The 13,692-nt window shown below is 42.8% G+C and overlaps 1 protein-coding gene across 1 annotated transcript; it reads right to left on the bottom strand.

Moving 5' to 3' along the window:
- Positions 1-190: 190 nt before the first annotated feature.
- On the bottom strand, positions 191-12,603 carry gyg2 (glycogenin 2). Its single transcript, XM_055226900.1, has 9 exons — positions 12,536-12,603; positions 11,772-11,910; positions 11,212-11,386; positions 7,114-7,276; positions 6,884-7,010; positions 6,175-6,439; positions 4,668-4,745; positions 1,324-1,527; positions 191-998 (listed from the first exon to the last, which is right to left on the bottom strand). Exons 1-9 carry the CDS (start codon positions 12,540-12,542, stop codon positions 876-878), a joined length of 1,281 nt encoding a protein of 426 aa, XP_055082875.1. The 5' UTR covers positions 12,543-12,603; the 3' UTR covers positions 191-875.
- Positions 12,604-13,692: the final 1,089 nt, after the last annotated feature.

Here is a 13,692-nt window from a genome sequence, read left to right as displayed (position 1 = left end):
GATTATTATGTGATTTTTGGACCTTTGCGATGACATAAATGACATGTAAACTCCAACATGTAACATCAGAATCAGAGAGACCAAGATCAGAAACAAATGTTTACATTACAATTAAATAACCGTATAACTTTCGTTGACAATAAACTAAAATGTAGACCAAAACCCAGAAACCAAGTACAAGATTCAATTTGGAATGACATTTTAATGATTTTAAGCATCACCAAACGTGAGCTAAATGTGAACCATAAGAAATCATATTTTAAAGCTGCACTCTGTAACATTTCTAGTGGAGCAACAGACATTTTGGGGCCCGGAGTATTACACTTATCTAACTTACATTTATTTGACTACAGGTGTTTTAATTGCTCAAAATTAGGTGAAAAACATGCATTCTTACTGTGAGTGGGTTCGCCTCTCCACAGATCTGGCCTGTAAGCTGCTTGTCTCCACAGAGCTGCATAAGTCTAAACATGTTTACCTGATGTAGCTCAGCAGATTGAGTCTGTACAGACATATCGTAGAAGCAGCTCTGGACGTCAGAATAACACACAGTTTTATTGTCAGAGAATCAGGAAGTGCTCTGTTAGCATGATAATTGTTATTGTGACAGCAAAACTCCACTTTGGTCTCTGAGAGTTGTGAAAAGCGCTTAGAAGCTCATCATGGTGAATCATTAGGATGCTCATAATGCATAACTTGAAAACTTGAAGTGCTGTTTTTTACATTTTTAAGACATGAAAAATACAGGCACAGCAATAACATCTCCATGGAGACCAGCAGGTGACAGACCCTCCAACAGAAACGTTCCGAAGTGGAGCATTAAAACAAACGTGCTACTTTATCAAACTTCCTAAACTGTTGCTGTAGACACAGGTTCAGCCCAGGAAGCGATCAAGCATCTTTTGGATGTGCTCGAACGCATCCCGACCCAAATAATCGGCCTGTCCAATCTCCCACTGTCTGCGGTGCTCCTCCTCGTCCTCCGAGTTAGCAGCGCTCTGAGGGGGACAAAGAGTGAGTCAGATGCTCTCCCAGACTCCTCCTATATCCCTGTGTGCCAGATGCCCTCCCATCCTCCTATATTCCTATAGTGTTGGGAGAGATGAGGCCTTGAGTGAATGTTGTGGTGTGTCAGATGCCCTTCCAGATGTTGTGTGGTTGGATAAATAGAGGGAGCTTGTCACTGATAGAAATGATCAGAGAAAAAAAACATTTGGATTTGACATTTAGAGATTCTTATCCAGTGTTCTGTCTCATTCTTTGGTATTTTTAGCAGAGCAGTAATTCAGCACAAATGTGTATAAAAAAGTGTTTGTTTCTTACAGGGTGGGTGCCGTCCTCTTCTCCATCGCTGCTCGTGCCCATCTCTGCCTCCTCCTCTTCATCCAAAATGGCCGTCTCTTGTTCCTCTATCAGATTGGCGTCGGCTTCTTCTTCCTCCTCAAATACTTCCCGCTTTTCTTCTTCTCCCAGCTCAGAATCCAGCTTCTTCTCCTTCTCTGCAGGTAAGACTTCAGCCTGTGGTGTCTACAGTCAGAGATTAGATTTGAAATTTGAAGTTTAAAACCCACATTCAGTTCACAGTTCACATTTTAAACCCAGCTTAGAGCATTAATGTTTGAGACAAACTATAATCTAAACTGCTAAACTCCTGTATTTCCCCAAGTATAAGTCGCACCAGCCAAAACATGCATAATAATGAAAAAAAAAAACAACATCCAGCTGTCCCTCGCTATATCTCGGTCCACCTTTTGCGGTCTCTTTTTTTTTGTGCAATTCTGCTTTAACAGTACATGAACGTGCATTGTGTTCTGCGTCCTGATTGGCTGAAGGATGTGCCGTGTCTCCTGTACAGTACAGAATGTGTTCAGACAAATTTACATAAAAGTTGAATCGCAGTGTGACTCTGAAGTGCTGTATGTTTGCAACTTTTCTCCACGGCAAAACCCACAATGTCAACAAAACATTCTGCACAGACAAAGGCGCCTACGCCCGCCCCCAAAAGGCCGAGGAAGATGCTAATCATCTCAGAAAAAGTGTGACTTCTGGGCACGCTGAGGGAAGGTGGGAGTTACGCAGCTGTAGGGGGCGCCATTACGGAATAAATGAATCTTTGGTTTGTCACATAAAGAAGGAGGAAAATAACATAAGGACGACAGCAGCAATAAGTTTTAACAAGGAGCAAAAAGGGTTGTAACTGCAGCAAGATCATCGTGCGGATGGAGTCTACTTTAGCTTTGTGGATCAATGACTGCAGAAAAAAGAACATTACAAGACACGACAGCGGAGCGACGCCAGGACGAAGAGGCGCGGTCAGAGGAACTGTGAAATACACCTGAGTCACTATTAATCAATTCTTATGTGTCCAACCTCATAGGTTGATCATTAAAATTAAATTTGTTACAGTATTTCTAAAAGCTGTCATTTTTATTTACAGTACAGTATAGTATTTGGTTTTGTTCTAAAATACTGGGCTTATTTTTTTTAAATCCACGAAGGTTTGAACTTTGAGAGTGTTTAAACAAGAGAGAAATGTGAGAAAACGTTAATGCCCGTGTGAAAAATATGCATAAAGTGTGTGGTGAGGGGTTTTACAGCTGCAAAACATATAGAATAATTGTAAAAAAGTAAAGCTGATGACTTCATAGATTTCCCCTATTGCAAGTTATTTTTGGAACGTAACCCCCGCGATAAATGAGGGACCACTGTATTTCACATATAAGTCACATCTGAGTCACACCCCCGGTCAAACTATGGAAAAAAAGTGCGATTTATAGTCCAGAAAATATGATAGTCCAAGAATCGCATACATTTCAGAACATGACTGTAGACGTTTAAACTACAGGGTTAGCACAGATTACTTTAATGCCATAGTGTGTAACATTCCTGGCAAAGCTACAACATCTCCATGGAGACAAGCAGGTGGCAGACTCTCCAACAGAAAAGTTACATAGTGCATCTTTAATCTAGCTTTGAGCTGTTTAAGCCTTGTCACAGCTCAAGTCCTCATTTTGCATTTCGTTCTTGGCGTCGTTTAAACACCGCTCTGCACGATGTCATCTCCATTGTCAGCGGCCGTGTCCCATTAGAACAGCACGGCTCCTCTGTTGTCCCGTCACGTCCTTTCAGTCCAATACAAAACCAAATGATCCTCGGCTTTAGATATGCTCTTTGTCTGCCTCCAGTTCTCTCACAATGCAGCACCCAAATTAATTAACAAATGACCCGGATAAGAGTGGCATAATTCTACAGCAGCCTCTCAGCTCTGAACACTCCAATCAGCCGCCCTCTCCACATCACTTACAATCACAAAATGGAGCTCATTATTTAGCCTGTAATTAAGCTAATTGATGGACTGGTTGCATGACTTGGAATGAAACACAGTCTTGAAGATTTGAAAAAGGGACGACGTTGGTGTGAGTGGATGTTATTAGAAATGACTTAGCTACTCTAACCCTGTAGTTTAGACCCCTACCAACATGTTCTGAAATGCCCCTGTATGTTACATGCCCTCCCTGTGTGTGTCAGATGCCCTCCCTGTGCATCCATGGGGTTTTATTCCGTGTAAAAACTGTTAACCCTGTACTTTAGACCTATGCAAACATCTGCTCAAATACATGGGATTCTTTGATTCTTCGTTCAGATTTGAGTCTTCTCTCAAATGCTTTCGATATTAATTTCCCGACAGATTTTAATAATTGCAATTTAAAGGTACAGTATATAACTTTAACCAAATAGTCCAATGTCTACCTCTGAAGTGTTGTGACCACAAACCACATTCTTTTACTGACAGGATTGTAAACCTCTCATTAAAAACACCCAAACTGATCACTCACCATTCTCACTGAGTCTCTTCTTTGAACTGAATTTTCAGTTAAATCAGTCATACTGTGCTTGTGTCTCTACAGTTCTCATCTCTGATCCTGTGGATCATTATGTTTAATGGGAGCTGACGTCACTGTAAACGTCATCACAGCAAAGCTTTCAGCGCCCCCTATGGATAGCTGCACATCACACTAGAGCAGCCCTTTTTTTTTACATCTAAGTCAAAATGACGATGTGACGCTGCCAAATCCTGCGAGTAAGAGAATAAAACTGAAGGCGTGTATATCACACTGTGTGTATGTCGCAGTGGGCGTGTCACAATGGGTGCACACATTACAGTGGGTGTGTCACAGTGGGCGTGTCACAGTGGGCGTGTCACAGTGGGCGTGTCACAGTGGGCGTGTCACAGTGGGCGTGTCACAGTGGGTGTGTCGCAGTGGGTATGTACGTCACAGTGGGCGTGTACGTCACAGTGGGCGTGTCACAGTGGGCGTGTCACAGTGGGCGTGCCACAGTGGGCGTGTCACAGTGGGCGTGTCGCAGTGGGTATGTACGTCACAGTGGGCGTGTCACAGTGGGCGTGCCACAGTGGGCGTGCCACAGTGGGCGTGTCACAGTGGGCGTGTACCGTGGAAGTTAAAGATCAGCAAAATGGAATCTTGAAAATAGTCGATTAAAGATTACTCAAACATGAATCACTCCAAATCCAACTTCAGAGGGTCAATAAAAAGAAATGACTAGAACATGGATAAAAACTTGAACAGAACAGTTTGAAGAATATTTCTGATCTGATTTCAGATGAATAAATAACAGATTTTAATCTAAACTCTTTTGCTTGTTACCATTAAAATTTGTGGCTGCAGTGAGGTTTCTTGGTCCTGCTTTTCTCTGATGGTCGTTGGAGCTTCTTTCACCTGAATCTAAAGAAATAATCAAACATCACACTTCAAGCAGCATATTTAACTTTTATTCAATCTTTTTTATCCTGTGAAGTTTGGGATCTCTTTCATTTGGTCTAGTTCTGATTTTCAAATGATTTAGTTTTGGTTTAGCTCTGGCTGAGCCCTGTCGTGATTGTCATGTTTGTCATGTTATGTTTGTCGAGTTGGTCGTGTTTGTCATGTTATGTTTGTCATGTTTGTCATGTCATGTTTGTCATGTTATGTTTGTCGAGTTTGTCATGTTATGTTTGTCACGTTTGTCATGTCATGTTTGTCATGTTATGTTTGTCGAGTTTGTCATGTTATGTTTGTCACGTTTGTCATGTCATGTTTGTCATGTTATGTTTGTCACGTTTGTCATGTCATGTTTGTCATGTTATGTTTGTCATGTTTGTCATGTTATGTTTGTCACGTTTGTCATGTCATGTTTGTCATGTTATGTTTGTCATGTTTGTCATGTCATGTTTGTCATGTTATGTTTGTCACGTTTGTCATGTTATGTTTGTCATGTTTGTCATGTTATGTTTGTCACGTTTGTCATGTCATGTTTGTCATGTTATGTTTGTCATGTTTGTCATGTCATGTTTGTCATGTTATGTTTGTCGAGTTTGTCGTGTTTGTCATGTTATGTTTGTCGAGTTTGACGTGTTTGTCATGTTATGTTTGTCATGTTTGTCATGTTATGTTTGTCACGTTTGTCATGTCATGTTTGTCATGTTATGTTTGTCATGTTTGTCATGTCATGTTTGTCATGTTATGTTTGTCGAGTTTGTCGTGTTTGTCATGTTATGTTTGTCGATTTTGTCGTGTTTGTCGTGTTATGTTTGTCGAGTTTGACGTGTTTGTCATGTTATGTTTGTCGAGTTTGTCGTGTTTGTCATGTTATGTTTGTCGAGTTTGTCGTGTTTGTCATGTTATGTTTGTCGAGTTTGTAATGTTTGTCGTGTTTGTCATGTTATGTTTGTCGAGTTTGTCATGTTTGTCATGTTACGTTTGTCGAGTTTCTCATGTTTGTTGTGTTTGTAATGTTTGTTGACTTTGTTGTGTTTGTTATGTTTGTTATCTTTGTCGTGTCTGTTATGTTTGTTGTCTTTGTCGTGTTTGTTGTGTTTGTTATGTTTGTGTTTATGTTTGTTGTCTTTATCATGTTTGTGTTATATTTGTCACCTTTTTGTGTTTGTTATGTTTGTTGTCTTTGTCGTGTTTGTCGTGTTTGTTGTGTTTGTTATGTTTGCTGTCTTTGTCGTGTTCGTTATGTTTGCTTTTTTTGTGTTTGTTATGTTTGTTGTGTTTGTTGTCTTTGTCGTGTTTGGTCCATATTTAAATGAAAAGTATTAAAACACTAATAGTATTCAAATACTCGTAGATTGTTTTAAGTCATAATCCTAAACGGTGCTTTCTTTCTGACCTGTTTGACGGGCTTCTCCTGTTTGGTCTTTTTTGCAGTTTTCTTGGTGTAAGACACAAAGGGGATGTCGTGTTTCTCGTGTGCAGACGAGGAGGGTGCAGAGGATGAAGAGGATGCAGAGGATGCAGAGGAGGTGGTGTGACTGTGGTACTCTGTCCACCACATGTCCACGTATCGTCCCATAGTCTGAGAGCTGGAGTCTGCACTGCTGTTCCATGGTTTAGTGGAGCCCAAAAAGTGAACGATTTTAGCTTTGTGGCCGAATCTGCACCAAAACAACAAGAGGAGAGTCGGCTAATGTTTAGTCCTGCTTCAGTCCTGCTTTGGCTTCAGAGCAGGACTAAAACAGGACTGTGAAGCTTCTTTCTGATTGGATAATCGTCGAAAGCCTGTCCATTCTAAGGATAAATCATCATTACAATAGTTGTCAGTAAAAGTTCCATTAGATTTGAACATGTTTCTGTTGTATCTGGGACACAGAGTTCAGGTTTATGGAGTTTAAAGTCTCTGTCGCACATACAGCTCCTTTTAAGTAGCAGTTTCTTTTATACATTTTATTTTTGGACCTTCTTATTGTACCTGTTGTAAACATTGAGAGCCTTGTCTCCACTGAAATGTGCAGTAATTCTGGACCACTGCCCATATATTCTTACCCAAATATTAGTTTTTGACTTTGACTGTATTTAATGAGTAAATATTTGGTCTTAACTGTTTGAACGCTGGGAGGTAGCTGTAGACCGTGCTCGCGCTCAAGTTGTACACAAACGGAAGATGTTTAGACAAATCTTCGACCGCCCAAGAACTGAAAAATGAATTCAACAAACCCTGGTCCCCTCCTAGAATAGAATCAAAACAGAATAAAAATATACATTACATTAAATATATGGGAGGGCATCTGACTCAGGGATATATAAAAGGATGGAAGGGCATGTGGCGCACCGTCGAAGCTGCCGTGCTGGTTAGCATGCTGCACTAGCTGGGCGTGGGTGTGGAGGGAGGGTCTGAACACAAACACCCCAGAGTTAAAGCAGTCAGGCCAGCCGGGGTCAGGGGCCGCCGAGAACTCCTCACGCTCAAACAGGGCGTCCACGTTACTCAGCACCTGACAGAGGGCAAAGGTCAGAGGGCAGAGATTAGAGGGCACCATATTTTGATACGGTTTATCTTTATAACACTGTCCAAACAACATTTCACAATGCATCAGGAATAAAATGACCTAAAGGACAGACATAACACATAACTCATCTTTTTACTGTCGTTTTGAATGCTTCTAATTATAGACAGTATACAAACTTTCAATATTATAGTTTTGCATATCTCCAAAACAACAGCTATGACATAATCCAAACACTGCTGTGGCCTGTAGTTTGTGTTTGTCAGTGTCCATGTCCCACACCGTGTGGACACAACCACTGACTCTTAGTTTACTTCACGCCAGTCCCATACTGGTTTTGGATATCTGCTCTGATCCTGAGAAATCATCTACACTGATGTAATGAAACTATTTCCTGGTCGTATTTGGCCCAAAACGTCTCAAATTGAACATTTATTTACACAAAACTGGTCATTACTTGAGAGAGAAATAACAGCTGCATAACACATTTGGATCAGTTTTATCAGGTTTTATTTTAAATAGAAAAGAAAAGAAATACCACGGCACCAGGACACCCTAGGTCAGAGGTCAATGATGGACTTTGTTGTTGTGTCATCTGACCTCCGGCTGTGTATTTTGGACACTCAGATGAAGAGAGGGGCAGAGCTGTCAACCGATCACCACCTGGTCATGAGTTGGATCTGCTGGCGGAGGAGGAAGCCAGTCAGACCTGGCAGCCCCCGGTGTACTGTAAGGGTCTGCTGGGAACGTCTGCCAGAGCCCTTTGTCAGTGGGGTCGTTACCTTGCACCTCCGGGAGATCTTGTCCTATCTTGTCTGCCTCTATTGTTGATGCAGCTGCCTCTAGTTATGGTCATCAGGTATTCGGTGCTTGGCGGCAACAACCGAACCCGGTGGTGGACACCGGAAGTAAGGGATGCTGTGAGGCTGAAGAAGGAGTCCTATCGAGCCTTGTTGGCTTGTGGGACTCCTGAGGCAGCTGATGAGTACCAGCGGGCCAAGTGTGCCGCGGCTTGTGCAGTCGCAGAGGCAAAAGCCCGGGGCTGGGAAGAGTTCAGGGAGGCCATGGAGGAGGACTATTAGACGGCCTCAAAGAAATTCTGGTAAACCATCCGCCGCCTCAGGAGGGGGAAGCAGTGCTTCACCAACACTGTTTACAGTGCGGGTGGAGAGCTGCTGACCTCGACTGGGGATGTTGTCGGACGGTGGAAGGAATACTTTGAGAATCTCCTCAAAACCACCACCCCGTCTTCTGAGGAGAAAGCAGAGACTGGGGATCTGATGGTGGAGTCATCCATCACCCTTGGTGAAGTCACTGAGGTGGTTGGTAAGGCTCCAGGGGTGGACGAGATCCGTCCCGAGTACCTTAAGTCTCTGGATGTTGTGGGTCTTGGCTGACACGTCAGACCGGGGTGGTGGTCCCTCTGTATAAAAGAAGGGGGACCGGAGGGTGTGTTCCAGTTACAGGGGAATCACACTCCTCAGCCTTCCTGGTAAGGTCTAGTCCAGGGACTGGAGAGGAGAATCAAACTGATATTGAAACCTCAGATTCAGGAGGACCAGTGCGATTTTTGTCCCAGTCGTGGAACTCTGGACCATCTCTACAGTCTCCATTGGGTCCTTGAGGGTTCATGGAAGTTTGCCCAACCAGTCCACATGTGTTTTGTGGATCTGGAGAAGGTATTCGCCCATGTCCCTCATGGATGCTCTAGGAGTATGGGGTCCGGGATTCTTTGCTAAGGGCTGTCCAGTCCCTGTATGACCGGAGCAGGAGCTGTGTTCGCATTGCCGGCAGTAAGTCAGACCTGTTCCCACTGCATGTTGGACTTCTCCAGGGCTACCCTTTTGTCACTGGTTCTGTTTATTTTATTTATGGATCTATGCACAGCCGGGGGCCAGACGGGCTCCGGCTCAGGGGCTGGAGGGGGTCCAGTTCGGGAACCACAGGATCTCATCATCCTCATCATCTCTGCACCCAGAGAGGTGGGTGGTGAGTCCTTGCCTCAAGTAGAGGAGTTTAAGCATCTCGGGGTCTTGTTCACGAGTGAAGGAAGGATGGAGCGTGAGATTGACAGTTGGTGCAGCATCTGCAGTGATGTGGTCACTGTTGTGATAAAGTAGGAGCTGAGTCGAAAGACAAAGCTCTTGATTTACAGGTCAATCTATATTCCTACCCTCACCTATGGTTGTGAGCTTTGGGTAATGACCAAAAGGAAAAGATTGTGGATACACAAACTCCGCCGGGTAGCTGGGCACTCCCTTAGAGATAGGGTGAGGAGCTCGGAGTAGAGCCCCTGCTCCTCCACATTTGTTCAGGATGCCTCCTGGATGTATTACTGGGGAGGTGTTCCCAGGGAGGAGGCCTTGGGGAAGACCCAGGACACGCTGGAGGGACTATGTCTCTCGGCTGTCCTGGGAATGCCATGGGGTTCCACTGGAGGAGCTGGAGGATGTGTCTGGGGTTAAGGAACTCTGGAGTCTGAAAGTCCCTGCTCAGACTGCTGCCCCCGCGACCCAGCCCCGGATAAGAAGAAGAAAATGGCTGGATGCAAATAAATGCTGTTTTGAGTCTCTGCACTTGTATCAGTTGATATCAGATATCTGCAGATACATAAAACTGCAGTATTATATCAGAACTAAAAAAGCTGGATAAATGTATCCTCAGTTACCATGGTGATAATCTCTCTATCTTTATTCAAACCTCATTGGTCTTTACGTGTTTTCTGCCAGAGCATGGCCCCATATCGCCCCTGTGTCTCCTGTAGACTTCAGACTTTGAACATTATATTTAAACATGATATTTACCCAAACCAAACATGTATGTGTGTGTGTCCATGTCAACATACAGCAGCAAGTGTGTGTGTACGCGTGTGTGTCCATGTGAATGTAAAGGAGCAGGTGTGTGTGTGCAGCTCAAAGTGCTTGTTCTGTCCTTATTTGTCTGGAACATCACTTCAGACGAGACAAAATCAAGTCCCCATGTTTATTTTTCATAGATCAGAAAGTTAAATAAATGTGCATTTGACCCATCCTTTAGTGTTCCTGGGTGAAACCCGGGCCTGGATCGTGCTCAGCAGATGTGTGTATATTAGTATAAAATATGGCTTTTGTGTGTGTTTAAGTGTTTAAGTGTTTGTATTGATTGATCACTATTAGCATTTGTTCACTTTTTGGGTAGTGTTTTGAACTAGTCCTGGTTCGGTCCTGGTTTGGACCCAATTCTGTCCTGATTTTGTTCTGCTTTTGTCCTTGTTTAATCCTTGCCCAGTCCTGGTTCAGTCCTGGTTCAGTCCTGATTCAGTCCTGGTTTAGTCCTGGTTTAGTCCTGGTTTAGTCCTGGTTTAATCCTGGTTCAGTCCTGGTTTAGTCCTGGTTAGTCCTGGTTTAGTCCTGTTTCGGTCCTGGTTCAGTTCTGGTTTTGTCCTAGTTTAGTCCTCTTTTTGTCATTGTTTAGTCCTGGTTTAGTCCTGGTTCGGCTCTGGTTTGGTCTTGATTCAGTCCTGGTTTAGTCCTGGTTTAGACCTGGTTCAGTCCTGGTTTAGTCCTGGTTAGTTCTGGTTTAGTCCTGCTTCGGTCCTGGTTCAGTCCTGGTTCAGTCCTGGTTTAGTCCTGGTTTAGTCCTGGTTAGTCCTGGTTTAGTCCTGCTTCGGTCCTGGTTCAGTTCTGGTTTTGTCCTAGTTTAGTCCTCTTTTTGTCGTTGTTTAGTCCTGGTTTAGTCCTGGTTTAGTCCTGGTTCAGTCTTAGTGCCGTTTTGATTATGGTCTTCTCTCAAATATGAATGCTTATGGATAATTACTTGTTCATGTCTCATATATTTCTTGTAGTACTCGCTGTACTCGTTCTTGTTGTACTTGTTGTACTTGCTGCGCTCATTGTACTCCTTGTAGTCACTTTACTTGTACTTGTTGTACTTGTTGTACTCACCAGAGTGTCTGCGTCCAAAAACACACATTTACTGTAGTGCACCAGGGTCCAGCAGTGTATCTTTGTGAAGGTGACTCCGAGGTCAGGACGTCCGAGCAGAGACAGACGAAGGAAGTCCTCACTGTCCAGAAGGTCGACGACGATGACCTCATCAAACACCTCAGATAACACGGCTCTGGAGAAACAAGCAGGGCCACATTTTCATACAGCGCTTTTACACTTTCAAGGCACTAAAGCACTTTACATCATCACACATTCATACAGCAGTGTATGCAGAAACACAGCGTGACGTGGGTTAAGTGTCTTGCCCAAGGACACAACAACAGTATTCTGTGGGAGCTAGAATCACACCGCCAACCTGTGGGTCAGGGGACCTTAGCGTGCTGCCAACTGAAAAAAACAAAACAAAAAGGCTATCTTTATGTATTTGTAGGTTGTCCTCGGGTTCAGGTAACTTAAATTCATCCCCAATATTTTATTTTTAAGATTGCACAAAATCAAATTTGATCTTTATTAATAAAAAGAAAAACCTGATTTTTATCAGATTAGCATTAATTTACCTGGAGGTGTTGGAAACGTTGGGCGTTACCATGACAACGATGCTGCGAGTCGTGCCGTGCCTCCGTAAACTCTTGGCCACCACCACAGCTCCTTTACTGTAGGAGTCTGTGGTCGCCAGGGTAACGAAGGCCTCTCGAGCTGATGAGAAAACACAACAATTACAGTTGCAGTACTAGATTATTTTATTCAAAACTGTGGACTTGAACCATTAAATGTCTGGTTACAGGGCAACCGCTGTACCACCAGAACCACTGACTGTGACCATTTTCTTATTTAACTCTTTTATGGTGTAGGGTCTGAAACCTTCTGAAACCTTCTGAAACCTTCTGAAACCTTCTGAAACCTTCTGGTCTCCATTACAGAGGTGGCTTTGGTGGTGGAGGGTCTGAAACATTTTGGAACCTTCTGAAACCCTCTGGTCTCCATTAGAGAGGCGACTTTTGCCTGGAATGTTCCACAGTGTTTGGTATAAAACTCACATCTTCACTGAGACAAAAACCCATTTAAATGAAACATGTCAGATAAGTTTAACCTTGTGATACTAGGACAGTGTAATACTGTGGAACATCTCCAGGAGACAAGCAGGTAATGAACACTTCATCAGAAAAGTTCCACAGTACACCTTTAAATGCTGCTGTTACCAGTCTGCCTTTAAATGTTGGCCATTTTGTTCAAAAAACACAAAATGAAAGTTTAGAAAAGTAAATGTTTTTGTGGATCTATATTAAACCCTGCTTCACCTAAAGAGTGTGGTCAAACTTACCGAGCATACTGGTCTCCTCTGAAAGAACAGACACAAACTGTCACACGGCACCATATTTAAAGCACGGAGGGTCGAAAAGAGGGAGGGACAGAGGGAGGGATGGAGGGAAAGGTACAGGGGGGACAGAGAGAGAGGAAAGAAAAGAGTAAAACTACACTATATGTTTAAAAAAAGAGAGAGGGGGAAGAGAGAAGGAGGGGGGATTGACAGAGGATCAAAAAAGTAAAACTACACAGTATTTAAACCAGGAAGAAGGGAGAGAGAGGGAGGAGTTGGAGAGAGACAGAGAGAGGGAGGAAAGAGAGCGAGAGTGAGGGGGTGATTAGGTGAGTTTGAGAGAGAGAGAAAAAGTGAGAAGGTGAAGGGAAGAGGAAGAGGAGAGGGGAGTCTGAGAGAGGGAGGGATAAAATAGAGATAATGGTGGATAGTTAAAAGAGGGACAGCCAGACAGAGAAAGAGATGAAAGGAGGGAGGGAAAGGAGAGAGAGAGGGAGTGATGAAAATGGAGACAAGAGTGGACAAGGGTCATTCAACCAAAGAGCAAAGCCAACATTTCACAATATCAACAAACCAAGTGAGCAACAAACCGAGCAGTCAGGGATCAACCCTGTCCTACGACGTCACTCTGATGTCACACTCAGCACTTCACTGTGTGACTTTAGAAAATTCAGAAATTCTGCTCTTGGCTCTATTGATCTAAACTCAAACTAATTAATTAAAATATAAAATGACATTCTATATTTTGTCCTGTGTCTGTCTCTTTCAAAATTAAAAGTTCATTGTTATTGGTCTAACAAATCATCATCTTTAATACGCCACCAGATGGCGCCAATACGCTCCTAAAACACACCAGAAGTTTACATACGCTACATAAATATATATATATATATATATATATATATATATATATATATATATATATATATATATATATATATATATATATATATATATATATATATGGGCCATATGTATATACATGTGGCCCTTGACAGGGTAAACTAAAAGGTATGATGGTCTTAAAATGTAATTTTATCAGGACATAAGCAGTTACACAGCCACATTTTATACATCTAGGCTAATGCAAATGAAATATTTGTAACTTGAACAAGTAATAGATATAGAAACAGTTAATTAACAAGTAAAAAAAAGTAGTT

Source organism: Periophthalmus magnuspinnatus, chromosome 2, assembly GCF_009829125.3.
Source record: "Periophthalmus magnuspinnatus isolate fPerMag1 chromosome 2, fPerMag1.2.pri, whole genome shotgun sequence".
Taxonomy (NCBI): domain Eukaryota; kingdom Metazoa; phylum Chordata; class Actinopteri; order Gobiiformes; family Gobiidae; genus Periophthalmus; species Periophthalmus magnuspinnatus.
The sequence above is the reverse complement of the archived record's forward strand: the minus strand, read 5'-3'. Positions and strand labels throughout refer to the sequence as shown.